We start from the raw sequence: 17,362 nt of genomic DNA, 5'->3' as shown, positions 1-17,362 counted from the left end.
TGGAAAAACAATCTCTTTGGAACTATCTGACGTCATACTTGAGATAACAGAACAAAGAGATAGCTGATCAAAGAGGGGGAAAAAAAAAGATGTCTCAACATCTGTATCCCAGAGCGCCAGCATATTCCACCCAGTTATCACCACAAGAACCTGGGGATTCTAAGAGAAATGCTTATTTTGAGGACTTCCCATCTACATGCAATTCTAGATTAGTGAGTTAGGTTTGTTTAGGAGTTCAAATATATACAGCCAACTAAGAAAGAATTGTGAATTTCAAATTGAGTAACCCTCTATGCTCTTAACTAGCTAGCTAGCTTTCTCTTCCTCTCTTCCTCTCTCCTGTTCTTACTTTCTCTTCTTTTCTTTCTTTCTTTCTTTCTTTCTTTCTTTCTTTCTTTCTTTCTTTCTTTCGTTCTTTCTTTCTTTCTTTCTTCCTTTCTCTCTCTCTCTCTCTCTCTCTTTCTTTCTTTCTTTCTTTCTTTCTTTCTTCCTTTCTCTCTCTCTTTCTTTCTTTCTAACCCTAGAAACTGAAAATAAATTCAAAGCGGCTTCTAGAGGTTGGGGGAAGTAGGAACATTCAGTAATCCTGCCGTATGTGTGATTTTTGTTCCTCGGATGAAATGATATTTAAACACACAGTTACTTCATCAAAGAACTGAAAGTCAGCCTGTTCCAGGTTTTAAAGAGAATGTGATAGGGCTTCAGACAGAGCCAAGAAGTAAACAGTGCCCTGCTCATGTTACCTACGTTTACTCTAAAGACAGGATTCCAGCTCATGAGTGGTGCTTCATACCTGGAAAGAAAAAAGCAGAACTTGGGTGGGAATTTCAACATTCAAGTCCCTGGGAGCCAATAAGAACTGTCAGTGAAATAAGACCTGCTAAATCTGTGTGTGTACAGATCAGCACAGCTCATATGGAATCTAACCCCTGCTTCCATAAATTGTCTTACCAGGGTCCTGTAGTCAATTTAGTGCACATAGACTAAACTTAAATCTCCTTATGCTCAATTCTCAAAGCCTGAAAGATTCCTAAATAAGACTCCAAATTCCCTATTTTCTCACTATAGAAAGTGAGACTTGGAAACCAGTACAGCCACTCAAGTTAAACTTTATGCGAAGGAATCTTCTGTGCAGCTGTACACACAAGGGTGAAAGGGCCCGGAAACCCCACTTTCTCCAGCGCAATATCCCCTCCACGCTTATTCCTTTACTGTGGAAAAGAAATAATCCCGGGAGGAGCAACCTCCAGGTCCCTGAAGAGAAGGGGTGCTGAGGCCGAGGAGTGGCTTTGTCTGTTGACTCAGCAATCAGCAGACTCAGGGACTTTGTCGATGGCATCTGTATGACCCTGCCGAAGCCACCAGCTCTATTGCCATCACCACTCACTTTCTTATTCCTAAAAGATTCTGTCTTGAGGGGAAGGAAGAGATGGTCAAGAAAAGTCCTATGCGTAGGTAGAAGATGAAGCAGGAGGCAGCTGTCCGAACAGATGATTCTGTAGGTCCCCACCCAGCTCTCACCTGCCTGTGGCAAGGCACGGCCCTTCTAAATATGCATCTCCTCTGGACCCAGACTGTGCCCAGGGCCTACCTGCTTCACAGAGCACAATTATGATAGCCAGCAGTCAATTCGGTCCCCACCCCACTTCATGTGTTTGTGCCAAATAACCCTGTGCAGCATGCTAGAGGGGATGGAAACTCCTTGAAGTCTATAAAGCCAGTGCAAGAAACCCAGCAGGTAAACCCATGTGAGCTATTACTCACTTGGTGCCCACCATTGACGCCAGCACTCATGCCGAGGCCATGGACCTCTATGCACTTGAGACCAGCCTGGTCTACATAGTGAGTTTCAGGCCAGTCATGGCTGCATAGTGGGACCCTGTCTCAAAAAACAAATAATTTAAGCATAGAATATATATCATATTATATGTATGTGATATTGTATCTTATATATATATACATTATATATGATATATGTTGGGATATATACATACGTATGTATATATATTTACACACACACACACCCCGAAAGCAGTGCAAATGCCTTATTCAGTTTCAATTCTCCTTACAAATAGGGGATGAGAAGCTTACACTGTCATGTACAGGTCTTCTGTCAACTTTTGCTCTACCTATAGTTAGCACTGGCCCTCTTAGTCACCATTTCCCATTTCTGACGAGCCCATCTTCTGCATATACATGGGTATGAGACCAGGAGTCATTCCGGCCTTCATCCTTTCTGTTCCTCTGCCTTGTCTCCCCTTTCATGTATTCACCGTCACACCAGTGGGAATAAAGACTCCAGGGCCCGGGACTGTTTCTCAAGCCTGACTCCAGTTGCTCCTGAGAGTGAGTGCCAAGACCAACACATTAGCCTACCTCATATCTCCAATGCTGTGAAAGAAAGGGCACCAAAGAGCCTCCCTGTGAACGATTCATGAGGTGGCTGGTAAGAGCCACAGGGCCAGCCTTGCAGAGAATTTATTTGCTAGTAAATTGATACCAGTGTTATTTATTAGAGTGTTGGTCCTGCCAAGGCTTCATTCTCGAGCCAGCATTTGAAAGCCCAGGGAGAAATGTGCGCTCACAAATGTGAATGAAATAGCTTGCACAGGTTGCGCCTTGGCAATTCGGATTTTGCCTGTCACGTTGAGCCGGGTATAACTCGGCAACATTCCCGTTTCTTATAACGTGTTGCTCAGAGCATGCACTGCTCGCTGTCCAAGATGAACAGGACACAGTTCCAGCCCAGAGCCAAAGCCCTGCCAGCAGCCTTCTCAGCAGTGGAGTTTCCCCAAAGATAAGAGAGCAAACTCAGTTTCTGTGATTGAGGTTTTGACCCGAGAGCTCATTGTTACTTATCTTCCCATGAGTTCTGTCTCAGAACGTTCTTGAAGATAACCTTTTAGCGAGGCTTGCAATCCAGAGGAAGAGATACAATTATTGCAACACTCTCTTCCAAAATGGAACACAGTTGGTGATGCCATAGTTCTGAGTTCTGTTGCATTTCTTCATGGTGTGTTACCTGGGTGCTCTGTGTGTGTGTGTGTGTGTGTGTGTGTGTGTGTATACGCACCCATGCCATTCTGATGTAAGCTTCAGATGCGGTAAGGGACCCCAGGGAATCCAAGACAGGCTAGCAAAAGAAGGGCACATAAGCCCTGATGGGGTTAGGGCTGTGCATAAAGGAAAACAGGCTAAATTCAAGCTTCCTCTGGGGAGCCATTTGGTAGCATTTTCTACCATGGATATGGAATGAACAGCTCACCTAGCTGACCATCCATGGTGATATTTATAATATTCTTCCTATACCCCAACAATTGTATTAAAAGTTAGTCTAATTTATGACCACCCACCTGATGACCCCCGAGTTTCAAGAGAGCCTTTGTATAGGGATATCGGTGTGAGGAAGGTTTGGGCTGGTTAGTGCTTTAGACAACTGTGAGGCCCCAACTGCATTGGCGGAGCTCTTGGTACTTAAGGTCCTCGTTCCTGACAGGGAGAGGGAGTGATGTGCTCTGGAAAGGAAGGTGAGAGAAGTGGTGTCTTAGTCTCTGTGACGGCTATGGAAACAAAGTCCCATGAATGGAGTGCCTTATTAATAGGAACAACAGAAATGCATGTCTTACAATTCCAACCATCAAGATATGGGCAGATTCAGTGTCTGGAAATGCCCCCTCCCACTTAAATCTCTGTGTGTGATGTGATGTATGCACATATGTGTGAGTGTGGGTATGGACATACCACAGGAAGCACGTGTCAGCCAGAGGACAACCTGGAATGCTAGCCCCTAGCTTCCACCCTACTTGAACGTTTCTTAGTGTTTGCTGCTCCATATGCCAGCCAGCTTCTCCTGTCTCTGCCTTCCACCTCATCCTAGGAACCCCGGAATTACAGACCCTTGCCACCACTCCCATCTTTACATGGGTCCTGGGGATCCGAACTCAGGTCCTTGTGCTCATGCAGCTGGTTCTTTATCCACTGAACCATCTCCGTTCCCAAATGACTTTCTTTTATGAGGTATCTTCTCCTTGTAGCCTCACGTGCTGGAAGGAACAAACTAATCCCACTCATGGGAACTGAGTCCAAGGCCCACCTGGTAACACCAGCACCTCGGGGGTTAGATTTCCACAGATGAGGGGTGCACACATTTAAACCACAGCCAGTGAAAAGCAAACATCTTGATTCGCACTGTCTGAGCTAATGGAGACAAGCAGGAACTGCCTGGCCCTTCTTTTGTGACCTGACTTCTCCACGGCCCCACACCCATGCAGGAGAGAGGCCCATTAGTGTCTGTTTCTGCTGCAGTGAGTAGTCCAGACCTGGAATGACAAGGCGAACTATCCGACCTTACAGTGTTTCCATCTTCCTGGTTCCCAAATCTAGTTTTGCCCAGGTGCCTTTCTAACCAAATTGAGCCATGCCTCTTCCATTTTTCATTGAAGTAATGGGAGGATCCATTTGCCATTTCAGTTTCAGAAATCAACCTTGTTCCTGAGTTTCTCAGGCCTAGGGTCTCCTCTGTCTGCCCTGCAGATCTGAAACCTCGGTCACTGGCATGTCTGGCTTCTGACACCCACACTCAGGGACACAGGAAGCTAACCTGTGGCAGAAAGCTAATTTGTAATTTCCTGCGTGGAACAAACCTTTCCAATAAGCAATACATTTGCTATTCTAAATCTTCTGCTTAAGTACCAGTGTGCATAAGGATCAGAATTAGTGATGGTCATATAAAAATGGTCAAGGTAATGGCTTCAGTCTGGCTGTCATTCCTGTATTCCAAAGGTTCAATGCCTGAGTCTCTAAGACTGACACAGTATTTTCATTTCTGCAGGTTCAGGGTTGCTGCCTCTGATCCTGTTTCTCTTTGCTTCTGACCATTGAATTAGAACTGATGTAGACACCTTCACACCATGCACCTTACTCTGTTCAGAAAGGCTTTCAGCCGTCCGTGCTTGTCTGCAGCCGAGCTCCTCACTGAAAGTGCATTAGCAAGACCTAGTGGTGTCTCTTCAAAGACTTGCATGAGTCAGACCTTCCTTAGGCTTTTTCTTGAAGCAATGTTTAGTCCCTGGCTTCAAGTTCAGGGAAATAGTTTACGCTTTTGCCAAAGTAGAAGCCGGGCAGTGACGTGAGCAATCTAGGGTGGGGGCTAACGATATGGCTCAGTGATTAAGGGTGCACACTGTTCTTGCAGAGGACCTGAGTTCAGTTCCCAGCACCCACACCCTGTGGCCTGTAACCACCTGCACACCAGCTCCAGGGAAATCCAGTACCCTTTTCTGGTCTCAGATGACACCTGCACTCACATGTACATACCCACATACATATATGCACACCTACACATAATCAAAAATAAATCTGTTTTATGAAATATATTCTTCTAGTTTTTGACTACATTTTTAAAAATGAAGAACTCTAGAAGGGGTTGGTGGTGGACCTCAATGGTGGAGTACTTATCTAGAGTGCTCAGAGGCCCTGGGCTCAGTCTCCAACACCACATAAGAAAGGCTTGACACTTTATTCTTCCATTAAATAAAAGTAAAAATGAAAGTGGTATCTCCTGGTAAGGCCCTAGAGCCAGGTCTGTGCAAGCAGCTAATTTAATGTCCTCTTGTCTAGGCCAGTGAAGGACGTGTTCATCTCGTCGTGTCCCGCCAGGTTCGACAGCCCAGCCCAGACATCTTCCAAGAAGCTGGCCGGATCAGCAACGGCCGGTGGTCGCCAGGCCCAGGGGAGAGGACCATGGCTTCTAAGGTGAGGCCCAGCTAGGCGTGTCTGCAGCTCCTGCAGAGGGCTGTTTCCTGGGAAAGCTATATACTTTGATGTCTCTAAGGGTTATCTCTGGACTTTGTCATTTCAAGAAGTGCTACTCATGAAATTAAAAGGCCAAAGTCCCATCATCATACCTGGGCGGCGACAGGTGCCTCCCATCCAAGCAGGAGTGAGGACAGTGCTGTTGGGGGTGGGGGCTCTGTTAAATCCCAGCTTGCAGCCCTTCTAAAGGGACCTGATTCCAGCCTAAGCCAAATGCATGTCATATTTTTTAACCAAGGCTCCTTCTGTATAAGGATTGTTTTCCATTCACTTTGAAACGCAACGAGAAGTTTGCTTGGTCTCTAGTTTTTGAGTTTCCCAACCTGCCTGGAAATGATGATGATTCCCCTGCTGTTTTTAATATTTTTGTGTTTGTGCAAGGGACCAGGAAGATACTTATAACACTTGAAGCCCATGGGATGTTAGGGAGGGCAGTGTTTGGACAAGCCAGGAGCATATGTCTTGTCTTACGGCGTTCAAATCCAGAAATTAAAAACAAAATTATTTTTCATTTATTTTGCGGGTCTAGGTGTATATGTATGTAGACATGTGCTATGTATGGTACATGTATAGAGACCAGAGGACAACTTGTATCAATTGGTTCTCTCCGCCCGCCATACTGTACCCAGGGCTTAAACTAACATCATCAGATTTAGTGGCCAGCTTCTTTACCTACCGAGTCATCTCAGTGGCCCCAGGACAAATTTCAACCACTGTGGACCCAGCAGAAGGGATCTGTGAGGAGAATACATCTTTCCACCTTCCTCTCTTTGCAGCCTGTCTTCAAGAGAGGTGACTCTGCCCAGTGCTTGTGTGTGGCTTCTATTAGATGCAAGGTCTACACTTCCTTTAGACGAGTGTCTAATCAACACGTTGTCCAGTCCAGATTAAGAATCCTATGACCTTGGTTTAGCATTCTGTCATGAGGATTATCAGCTTCTAGCAGCCACTTTCCCTGAGAGCTGATGTCATGTTGTCGTTACTAAAAACAAACAGGGTTGGAGATGTGGTTCAGTAGTTGAGAACACTTGTTCTTGGAGGAGAAGCCCCACCCCCACCCCCCCACCCCCGCCATGCCATTTGTTGCCTGCACCTACAAGACAGCTCACAACTATCTGTAACCCTAGTTCCAGGGGATCCAGTGCTCTCTTATCTCTAGGGGCACTCCTCACACATGGTGCAAAATACCCATACATACACACACACATACACACATACATACATACATACATACATATATATGTATATGTGTGTATATATAAATATACACACACACATATATATACATATAAATATACACACACATATAAATCAGTGTTTAAAAAACAACCAAACATCCCTATATGTAGCCTATTCCTGAACCAGGTTGAAATGAATGAATGAATGAATGCCTTTTCCTTCCACATTAGGCCACAAGTTGAGTTTTTTGAGCAATGTTCGCAGAAAAAAAAATTCTCTGCTTTGTAATCAGGGAGCCTGAGATCACCTTTATTGTAAATCTCCAGCCAGTTATGTCTCCACAAACCATTCAGTTCCATCCATGTTTATGTATGGGAAGCAATCTAGACAGAGCAAAGTACACCCTGCTAAAGAATTTTATGGATTAAACTCCCTGGTTCCTTCTTCCAAATAAATACAGTTAGTGTTTTAAAGTTATTCTGACAGTATTCATTAATATCAAGCTATATGCGAGATCTTCAAAAATCTTACATAAAGCTTGTATCTAATTAATGAATTCAGTTGAGTTAAGTATCACGTGTTATATTGTCATTCATTAAACTGCTAGCAGTGAGGCTTTGTAATTCCTTCTCCCTGCCTGCTGGGAGCCATGGGAAAGCCAGGACAGTCTCATGGGATCTTGGCTGTAGCCCTGTGTCGTGTGTCTGAATTCCTGGAAACATATTAGGAAACCAGTCCTTCTCATTCACATTTCTATCTGCCTTCTGAAAAGCCCTCACCACCCCAAAAGTCACGTACGGGGCTGTTTGGTGATTTGGTTTTTTAAGCTGATGTAGGAAAAACAACATGGCATTTGAAAATAGGAGGAGTTTCAATGCTTCCAAGAAATGCCAAAGAAAGTGGAGACAGCAAAGCTATCTAGGTGAAGAGTTAAGCACTAAGAGGCACCATCTTCAGTCCTGAAGTCACCCGTGTGAGAGAGGAAGGGGAACGTGACCAGAAAAGTGTCACCGGGACACATTAACCATAGCCTGGCAGTGATTTTATATCAAGCTATAGGGTGCATGGGTAGGCCCTGATGCTTTCTAGATGTCCAAAACGTTTGATGTTTTAAGCCCTAGGCAAACGTTTTAAAATGTAAATATTCCATAGAGCTTCTTAGTGGCCCATATTTTTTAATCAGCTTGAAGTATTTTTACCACAAGTCAGGGTTTCAAGCATTAAGAACAATCTGAGGTCTCCTAAGTAGGGAGTGAGGAGGAAAGACAGACAGAAAGGATTATGTCTGTCACGCTTTCCTTCTTCTGCATCACATTGGACAACTGAGGGTGAGGAATTTACTGAGAAGTTTGGGTTTCTCCATCGCTACCATCAGTCTCTCTCACACAAGCCTCCCTCCCTCTGGTGGAGAAGATGACAGAAGGCCATCAGAGACACAGGCCATGTGCGGTGCTGGTGTTCAGCCACTCGGTTCAGCGGAGTGTATCACTCAGTGCTGCCGAGGCTGTTTGGAAAGTACCAAAAATGGGAAAGATGGATAAAACCGGGCAGATTTCTGCATGTGTGTATGATTTGCATGCATGCGTGCACGCACGCATGTGTGTATTTACAAATACGTGGGTGCATGTGCATGTGTGAATGTGTGCACGCAGAGACCACAGCATGGCATCAGGTGTCCTCCTTGGCTGGTCTCTACGATATTTACTGAGGTTGGGTCTCTGGCCGAAGTAGAGCTTGCCTCTTTCCTTCCATTTGCTCTGTGGATCCCTGAACCCTGGATTACGCGAGCCGCCATTTTTACATGCCTGGCTTTTATAGGAGGGCTGCAGATCAGAACGGTAGCCTTCAGACTTGTGCAGCAAGTACTTTAGGCACCAAGTCGTCACCCCAGGTCAATGACTTTATTCTTTTACTTTAAGCATAGACAAGCTTGCTGGGCTAGCAAGATGGCGCAATGGGTAAAGGCCTTTGCTCTCAAGCTTGCCAGATTGCATTTGATTCCCGGGACCCATAACGTGGAACAAGAGAACCAACTTCTGTAAGCTGTCCTCTGACCTCCACCTGCACGCTAAAGCATGTGCCCCCCACAAAAGCTCCACACACACAGTAAATTAATTTTAAATATGAAAAAATGTACTGATATTCGGTGAATCATGAAGTTGACCTACCACTGTCAAAAACAGATGCCTCCCTTGAGAGATTCAGAATACAGTTCACTTCATAAGCTCCAGATTTCTACCACGGTCTCCAGGCTGTTCCCTTTCTATGTTTACTATTCTGTTTTGAAATGTAAACTTCTCTGAGCAAACTTTCAGAATCTTCGACTCTGTTACATGCTGGTTCTCATGGTGTGTTCTCTGGGACACACCAGGCTGGACCACCACCTTGTTGATGCCTTGACAACTGTGTGCCTGTGGAAATGCCTCGTGAGTGCATGTGCCATGTTCTTTGTGTCTGTGCCTTCAGCCCCTCCAGCCTGCAGCCACTTGTCACGAGAAGGTTGTTAGTGTCCGCAAAGACCCCAGCGAATCTCTCGGCATGACCGTTGGAGGGGGAGCGTCCCACGGGGAATGGGACTTGCCTATCTATGTCATCAGTGTTGAGCCCGGAGGAGTCATAAGCAGAGATGGAAGAATAAAAACAGGTACAAAATGAAGAGGATGAAGGTGCTGGGGTACCAGAACCTGGGGAGGAGCTGGCAGCTTGCCGGATTAGCTCACTGCTCTCTGAGTGGAGGAGAAGATGAGAGAGGGAGCTGGCCGTGATGGCTGGGCCTCTTTGACTAGGATGAGCATGACTGTGGCTGTATTCCAGGCTCACCCCTCTTAGTGCATGTGAGTGGGCGTGAGGCAGCTTTGCTGGGGGAGCCAGAGCCCCTAGACGGCTGGACAGGCCGTCACTACACCCAGGAGCTAAGTTACCTCTAAGGCATCATTTAGTTCCACAAATTCTAATGGGTTCTTTGCCAGTAGTGAAACTGATTTATGAATTGTGCCCTTTTGTGGGATAAATGAGTTGACACATGTCGATTCAGTGGTATCATTAAATATCATTGGAGGGACTCCCTCATTGGTGAGAAGTGGACCTCTGTTGGCCACTCCTGTTCCGGGCTTCTCTACGTGAAGGGAGATATCCAGTTTACCTCTGCAAGGATCTTTTTTTTTTTTTTTTTTTTTTTTTTTTTTTGGTTTTTCGAGACAGGGTTTCTCTGTGTAGCTTTGCGCCTTTCCTGGAGCTCACTTGGTAGCCCAGGCTGGCCTCGAACTCACAGAGATCCACCTGCCTCTGCCTCCCAAGTGCTGGGATTAAAGGCGTGCGCCACCAACGCCCGGCTCTGCAAGGATCTTAATAGCACTGTTCAAGCACACGAGGAGGCTGCCTGGGTAGAGGAATTGTGCTTTTTAAGAGCTCAGATTCAAGAAGAAGAAAAAACACCACTTTTTTCAAGTACAGTCAGTCTGCCTGATGAACTGGGCTGGGGATGGGGGTGGCATGGGACAGGATTTAGCCAGACAATCAGAGGGTGCTTCTTTTTGAGTCAGCAAGCATTCGAGGCCATCCCCTGTTATTTTCCTCCCGTCTACAATGATTCTGTATGAAGATAAGATGATGTACAAGAGGCACACCCCCCCCCAAAAAAAAAAAAACAGGAGATGAATGAAATAGAAAGCAAGGATAGGAGGGCATCTTTTAATATTGTTTGCTGCTCGGCAGGCACCCGGGTGGAGAATGATGAGGTCTGACCAGAGGAGACTCAATGAGAGAACCTGTAGCACGTGACACACAGGAGCACTTTTGCACAACATAGGCACTTAGCTATTGCCAGCTCTACACAGCCCAGGGATGCAGTGACTAGAAATGGTCCCTGCTTTCCATCTCTGTGAAGACCGGGTCCAGGCCTAGGCTTGGCCTGCTCGGGGCTCCTGTGCCAGACCCTAACTCCTGCTTCAGTCCCTGTTTGTTGGTAGCATCCCACACACCAGGCTCTTCGCAGGCACCGAAGCTCTTTGTCCATTGCTCTCACTGTGTGCTAAAGAAAACAGGAAGTTCAAGGAGTAAACCTGTAGGTTGTCTTTGGCTAAGTAGTGAACAAAGCTATCTCACGTGAGGCGACAGGGGAACATTGGTAGGTGATCTGTAGAGAACTCCCAACTAGACACTCCCATGTGCTCTATTTACCATTTGCTAAATAAGACCCAACCTCATGTCACTATGAGCTCAAGAGACACACTTCTCCTCAGCCTGTCCACACGCCCAGTCAGCCTCTGTCCTTTCACACACGGAGCAGAATCCCATTTGCACTCACTGAGGATGCTTCTGCTTCTCTGGCCTCAGGTGACATTTTATTGAATGTGAATGGGATTGAGCTCACAGAGGTCAGCCGGACAGAGGCCGTTGCCATATTGAAGAGCACATCTTCCTCAGTGGTACTCAAAGCCTTGGAAGTCAAGGAACAGGAGCCCCAGGAAGACTGCAGCCCAGCAGCCCTGGACTCCAACCACAACGTGACCCCGCCTGGTGACTGGTCCCCATCCTGGGTCATGTGGCTGGAATTACCACAGTGAGTCCCAATTTAACACCCCTATGGATTATACTTCTTAAACCACTCTTTCACTGTCTTGGGCTGATTCCTGGGCACGAGCATCTTGCTAATAAGGCCCAGTCTTGTTTTCAGGGCTATCTGAACTAATTCTGTCTTCTGTTGGCAAATGGAAATCCACATAGAAATCTTGGGGTGGGTGTGAAAGTCTAGATGGAGAACCTTCTAGGTGCTTTCCTGAGTTTTCAGAGTCACCAGGTGGCTCATGTGGCAGGGCGTTCAGCTGATGGCAGAAACTCAGCCTGTGTCCACACTCACAAGCTGGGCTCTGCTCAGGCCAAGTTTCATCTTTGCATGGAGATGATCGGGAGCTGCAGCCCAGCTGTGGCCTCACTCGGGCTTCTAGAGGCTCTGACTATACATACAGCAGTACAGTAGAGCACTGTGGCTTCATAGTGAAGCATCTGGTAGATGGGGATTCTTCTCAAGGCATCTCTCCTCTGAGACTCTTCTGGAAAGTTCTTTAGGAAGCAACTGGGTTACCATTTTACTGAGGTACAACTGGAGCCTTGCGATGAGCTATAAAATGACCTGACCCAATGACTTCAGAGGAGGATTTGAAGACAGCCCCAAAATGGCTACATACATGAATTGTGACTATTCAAAGGACAGATAAATTTGATGTCTGCTTCCCTGGACCAGAGCAAAATCTACTTAAATGGTTGCCTCTAAAAGTATAGCTTAAATGTTAAAAACGGTGTCACTGATGATGGATGTACTGGAGTAGGATGAAATCGTGGAAGCAGGCAGGGTATTTGGTTTTGAAACATTTTCTTGAAGGTAGAGGTAACTCTTATAGATTTAAAGACAAGCAGCCTCCTCAAATACAAACTGGTCTAGATTCTCTTTGGAGTCTCCAGCAGTTGGTACATTACTTTTTAAATCAGTAGTAGGTCTTTGAAAGTCCTTAGAAAGTGGAACACTGAGCATTGAGGCCATTTAAGCACTTTACCTCTGAGCCAAAGGAAGAGGCTATTATATTAAGTAACTTTTTATTTATTATTATATTAATATTAAATATATAATAATATGTTAATATTATTAATATTTTATGTGCATTGGTGTTTTGCCAAGGATGTCAGGTCTCCTGGAACCGGAGTTACAGACAGTTGTGAGCTGCCATGTAGGTGCTGGGAATTGAACCTGGGTCCCCTGGAAGAGCAGTCAGGGCTCTTAACCACCGAGTCATATCTCCAGCTCTACATTTTTCTTTAAAAGAGATTTTGGAACTACACTCCCAAGAGCGTTTGTACCTTTTGTTGGAAAGCTACTTGTCAGTCTCCTCACTGCCCCCATGTGTGAGGAGAGAACGCCAAGCCCGCATGTCTCCTCTCTTCTCCCATGAGCCACCTGGCTTTGGCGGCAATTCTCTGCTCGCTCTGGGGTGTCTACACTGCACTCATTCCCTCCAAGGATGAAAGGAAATGTCATATGAGGGCGACACAAGATGACAGGGACTTCCAGAAGCTCGGAGCCTTTTCCTATCCTCCCTTCCCTCCTCCTCTCTGCAATATTTAATGACATGATGAGCAGGCCAGAGGGGACCAGAGCAGAGGGAGCGGGAAGTCCTTATCTGGTCTTTCCCGAACCTTCAATGCACTCCACAGAGGTCACCAGCATTACTAACGTCTTGAGTATTTTTCCAGGGAAAGACTATGTCAGAGGCTGATCCTTTCTGCGAAAGGCTGGCAAGCTTGTGCTTGGAGAGCCTTGGCAATTGCTTGCTCTGCTGCTGTAGCACAGAGGCAGCCATAGACCATCACGAATGAAAGCTCATGAGCTTGGCGGTTGCTTGATGCCCCCTGGTCTAGATAGCAATGTATGCCAACACAACAGCGGCCTCTGGGCTCTTGTGTTCCAAAGCTCCTTAAAAATTAAAAAGAAACCCAATAATTGATTTGGGGCATCATGATAGTGCACCATCAATGTCTGCTGCCGGCAGGGACAGGTCAAATGGCCTATCTGTGAAGCCAGGCGGCAGGTGAGGTGACTGTCACACACTACTGCGTCACTTTTGTTCTTTAGGGATGGTACCTGCCATAGTCAGGGTCGCTGTCTCGTTCCCCCCCACACACACACACACACACACGTGGCCGGCCCTTTCCTTAATGGTCAAGAGGCTGACCTTCTGCTTCAGCTCCTAGGGGACTCCAGATGCTGCTTTTGATATCTGCTCTTTCACTTTTTCTAGACCGCGTCAGCTGTTTCCTTCTTTTCTGGGCTTGTTTTTGTCAGCTCTCCCGGGCACTCCCCAGGGTCCAGTCATATGGCGGTGCCTTTGTGACCACTTTCATTTCCGAGTGGGTTCCTCTCTTCTCTTATCTGCTACCCTTTTCTCAGCGTACCATCTTTGGTTTTCTTTTCTCCCTCCTTTTCTCCCTCTATCCTTCACTCTTTTTTTTTTTTGTGGTTTGTTTTGTTTTTGTTTTGAGACAGGGTTTCTCTGTGTAATTTTGGAACCTTTCCTAGAACTCACTCTGTAGCCCAGGCTGGTCTTGAACTCACAGAGATCTGCCTGCCTCTGCCTCCTGGGTGCTGGGATTAAAGGTGTGCGCCACCACTACCACCTGGCTTTCCTTCACTCTTTTTGAGACAAATCCAGGCTGGCCCCAAACTTGCAGCAATGCTCCTATCTCTGCCTTTTAAATATTGGAATTACAGGCATGTGTTTCCACACCTCGCATCATCTTTGAAATCTTCTCTGCATTGAGCTCTTGCTGATTACATAGGGCATTGCCGCATAGGTCTTTTAAATCAGTGAAATGATTAATTATCAATTTCATATTCTGAGGAGGCATTTCATTTGTGTAGCATTTGTCTAGTGAGTGATTTTTTTTCCTTATTTCTTTTCTGCCACCTCTCCACACCTGCTTTCTTGTGTAGCATTATTAACACTGTTGGTTCACAAATCTTTGAGTGGGATAATTTTTTCTGAGCAGTTATCTGCTGAAGGCTGATAAGAGAAAGGATCGGTCATATTCTAGGCACTAGATCTGTTTGGTAAAGGGTTTGTGCATTCTCCTAAACCAACTGAGGTCAGCCTAACATGACAGGCAGAGTATGACACACTGCCATACTCAGGCTCCTCTTTCCCACCTGGCTCTCTGCTTGGGTTCTTACAGTCTGTCTTCTCTGTCAAGCTGAACCTAGGGAAACCTGTCTGCCCACTTCCGGTGTGGTTAGAGCAGCCCTCCACTGCAGCTTTGCTGGCTCTTCTCTGCTGTCATGGCCCCTCTGCCAAATTTCCTCTTTGATGTCCTTTGCCCTTTGGCAGCTCTACTTCACACATAATAGCTCTTAATTTTGCAAGGTCGATTCATTTCCACTTCCAGATTTCCTAGTCCACTTGATAGTGAAATTTAATGCACAAAGGGACCTTGATCCTCACTCTGCCAGATTGAAACTTGACACAGTCTCCAAACCTGACACAACCACAAGAACACTGGCATTTTTCAGGCCTCAGTCCCGTCTTGCTCCTGTCCTAGGCACTGTGGTACTCTCAGGATGTGAGCTCCAGTAGTATGGTTTCAGTTGTGGTGGGGGTTGGGGTGGGGATCTACTCACACCTCTAATCTTGAGTGCTCAGAGCCTCAAGAAACCTAGCTTTTCCCTTACCAACGCAACAGCATTGTCTTACATGTCTCTAGCCATTCGAGGTAAGTGATGTAATGATGAGGTAAGTGATGTGGAGTAAGAGATTCCAAACCACACCTTGCCAAAATGCATTTTACCTGAATTGTTCAGACTACAAATAAACCTTTAAAATACATGCACAGAAATGTTACAAATACATTTCACCTTTCACTCAACAAAGCTTGAGGAAAAATATCTGTCCCAATATACGGTCTTAGTTACCTAAGGCCCTCCCTCAGTGAAGAAGCATGTGTCAGTGGCCTAGAATCATGAAGACCATAGCATTCGATCCTGAGATGCTGTGCAGCACAGAGCAAGAACGTTAAGTGAAGAGGGTAGTCCTAGGATGCCCTGCTGGCACTGCCTGTGGGGAACCAGTGGCTGTCAGGTTTGGGCAATGGCAGAGAGTCTGAGTCGGTGATAAAGAAGCAGATAAATGTGTGTTATTAATAGTGCACTTGTTGATAGCACAGCTCCAGACACTCTGCCAGCTATGCTAATTATCAGCTGCCATTCAACAGGAGACTCCGAGAACACCGATGACATTTTACTTTGTTGGCTCTCAGGGCCCACATTCCACATCTGGAAGTCTTTCAAAGCATGCTCTCATCTGGACTAGCGTGAGAGAAATATGCATTAACTCACTTCTCTTCTTGCCTAAGAAATTAACTCTTTGCTTTCCTCTCCTGAGGCCCCTAACGTATTTTAATTTAATCAGGATTATTGCCAATATTGAATGGTGAGGAAACAGGCATCAATATTTTTCTTCTAGCTAAAACTTTTTGATGCTTTCATCACAAGATAGGTCCACTGTGCTGGCACATCTAAGCCATGCAGTCTAACAGTAGCCAAGAAGCAACTGATGTTTATGAGCCCTGAGCAAGAGCCAGGGTCCCTGCTGAGGTCTTCACACTTCCCTGGAGACTCACAGGCTCTGTGACTCAGTAGAAATCTAAGACTCAAGGCAGTCATGTGACATGCTCAGGCTGCATGGCGGAGCCACAAGCTGAGCCTGCCATTCTCCACTTAGTCTAGGATTTAATCACGATGCATTAGAAAGTTGCGAAGTCTTTGTTTCTACCATAAAGCAAGTTCTGGAGAAGCTCACATAACATTCCTGCACAGGAGACTACAGACTGCTCTCACTGTTGCCGCTTAGGTAGCCTACGATTTCTAGTCATTTCCCTTACCACCTTTCCTGTGTGATTGTCAAGTCCTATTAGTCAAATCAAATGGCCACATCATTTCAGCAGCAGAGTTATTTTTTAAAAATGTATAGAACACTTGCCTCAAAACTTACCTATATTTAATATATAAAATGATGCATTTTAATGTTTACTATGAGGGTGGACCTTTCAAAAGAAAAAAATGTCTCGTATTTCTGAAGGTCTGGAACAGCTGTTGAGTAAACCATTTACTAATGAAATAATGAGTCCCTTATGTGCTAGGAAAAGCTTTTTATAGACTTCAGAACATTTACTAAGAACCCAATTGGAGCAGATTTTTTTTTTTTAATCCCACTGGATAGGACGAGCTCTCCTTGCCTAGGTGGCTAGGCATCCCCTAAAGAGACACTTTGCTCATGACCTGAAGCAGAGTAGCAGGGAGAGAGCGGTCCGTCCACACGGGGCCCAAATGGAGGTACAAAGCAAGCCTGACCCAGGAGTCAGCCACAGAAAGCAGCGCTACATTATACCCTGAGTTGAAATTAGTGGTAATATTTACAAGTAAGTTAGGGCAAAAAGTAAAAGTATTTGAACAGATAGGGCTAACAAAATTCTAAAAAAAGGATAGAAACTCGAGGTAAGTGATGTCATGATGAGGTAAGTGATGAGGAACTGGACTTATAGACCGTTGTGAGCCATCATGTGGGTGCTACAAACTGAACTTGGGTCCTCTGGAAGAGCAGCCAGTGCTCTTAACTGCTGAGCCATCTCTCCAGCTCCAAAGCTTTGTGTCTTGAGCAGCTCAGAACTTCTCATACTCAATTTATTGACTGGATCAAATTTGTCTGTGAGCCTAACCATAACCTCACCGGGAAAAATGACCAAAGCCCTTGCCATTCCTTATGCCAAATCTTTCTCATTTACGCCTAAATTGAGAGAATGAGCTCAGAGTAGGAAAAAAGCTCACATT

General features: G+C 45.7%; 1 protein-coding gene across 2 annotated transcripts in view; it reads left to right on the top strand.

The window, feature by feature from the left end:
- Lnx1 (ligand of numb-protein X 1) overlaps positions 1-17,362 on the top strand; it is a 117,457-nt gene that overhangs the window by 96,164 nt on the left and 3,931 nt on the right. For both annotated transcript variants that reach the window (XM_076546450.1, XM_006979710.4), the window contains 3 exons: positions 5,620-5,754; positions 9,460-9,637; positions 11,329-11,554. In XM_076546450.1, coding sequence (XP_076402565.1) covers positions 5,620-5,754; positions 9,460-9,637; positions 11,329-11,554 — 539 coding nt within the window. The remainder of the gene's footprint in view (positions 1-5,619; positions 5,755-9,459; positions 9,638-11,328; positions 11,555-17,362) is intronic.

This window comes from Peromyscus maniculatus, chromosome 10 (assembly GCF_049852395.1).
Source record: "Peromyscus maniculatus bairdii isolate BWxNUB_F1_BW_parent chromosome 10, HU_Pman_BW_mat_3.1, whole genome shotgun sequence".
Taxonomy (NCBI): domain Eukaryota; kingdom Metazoa; phylum Chordata; class Mammalia; order Rodentia; family Cricetidae; genus Peromyscus; species Peromyscus maniculatus.
The sequence above is the reverse complement of the archived record's forward strand: the minus strand, read 5'-3'. Positions and strand labels throughout refer to the sequence as shown.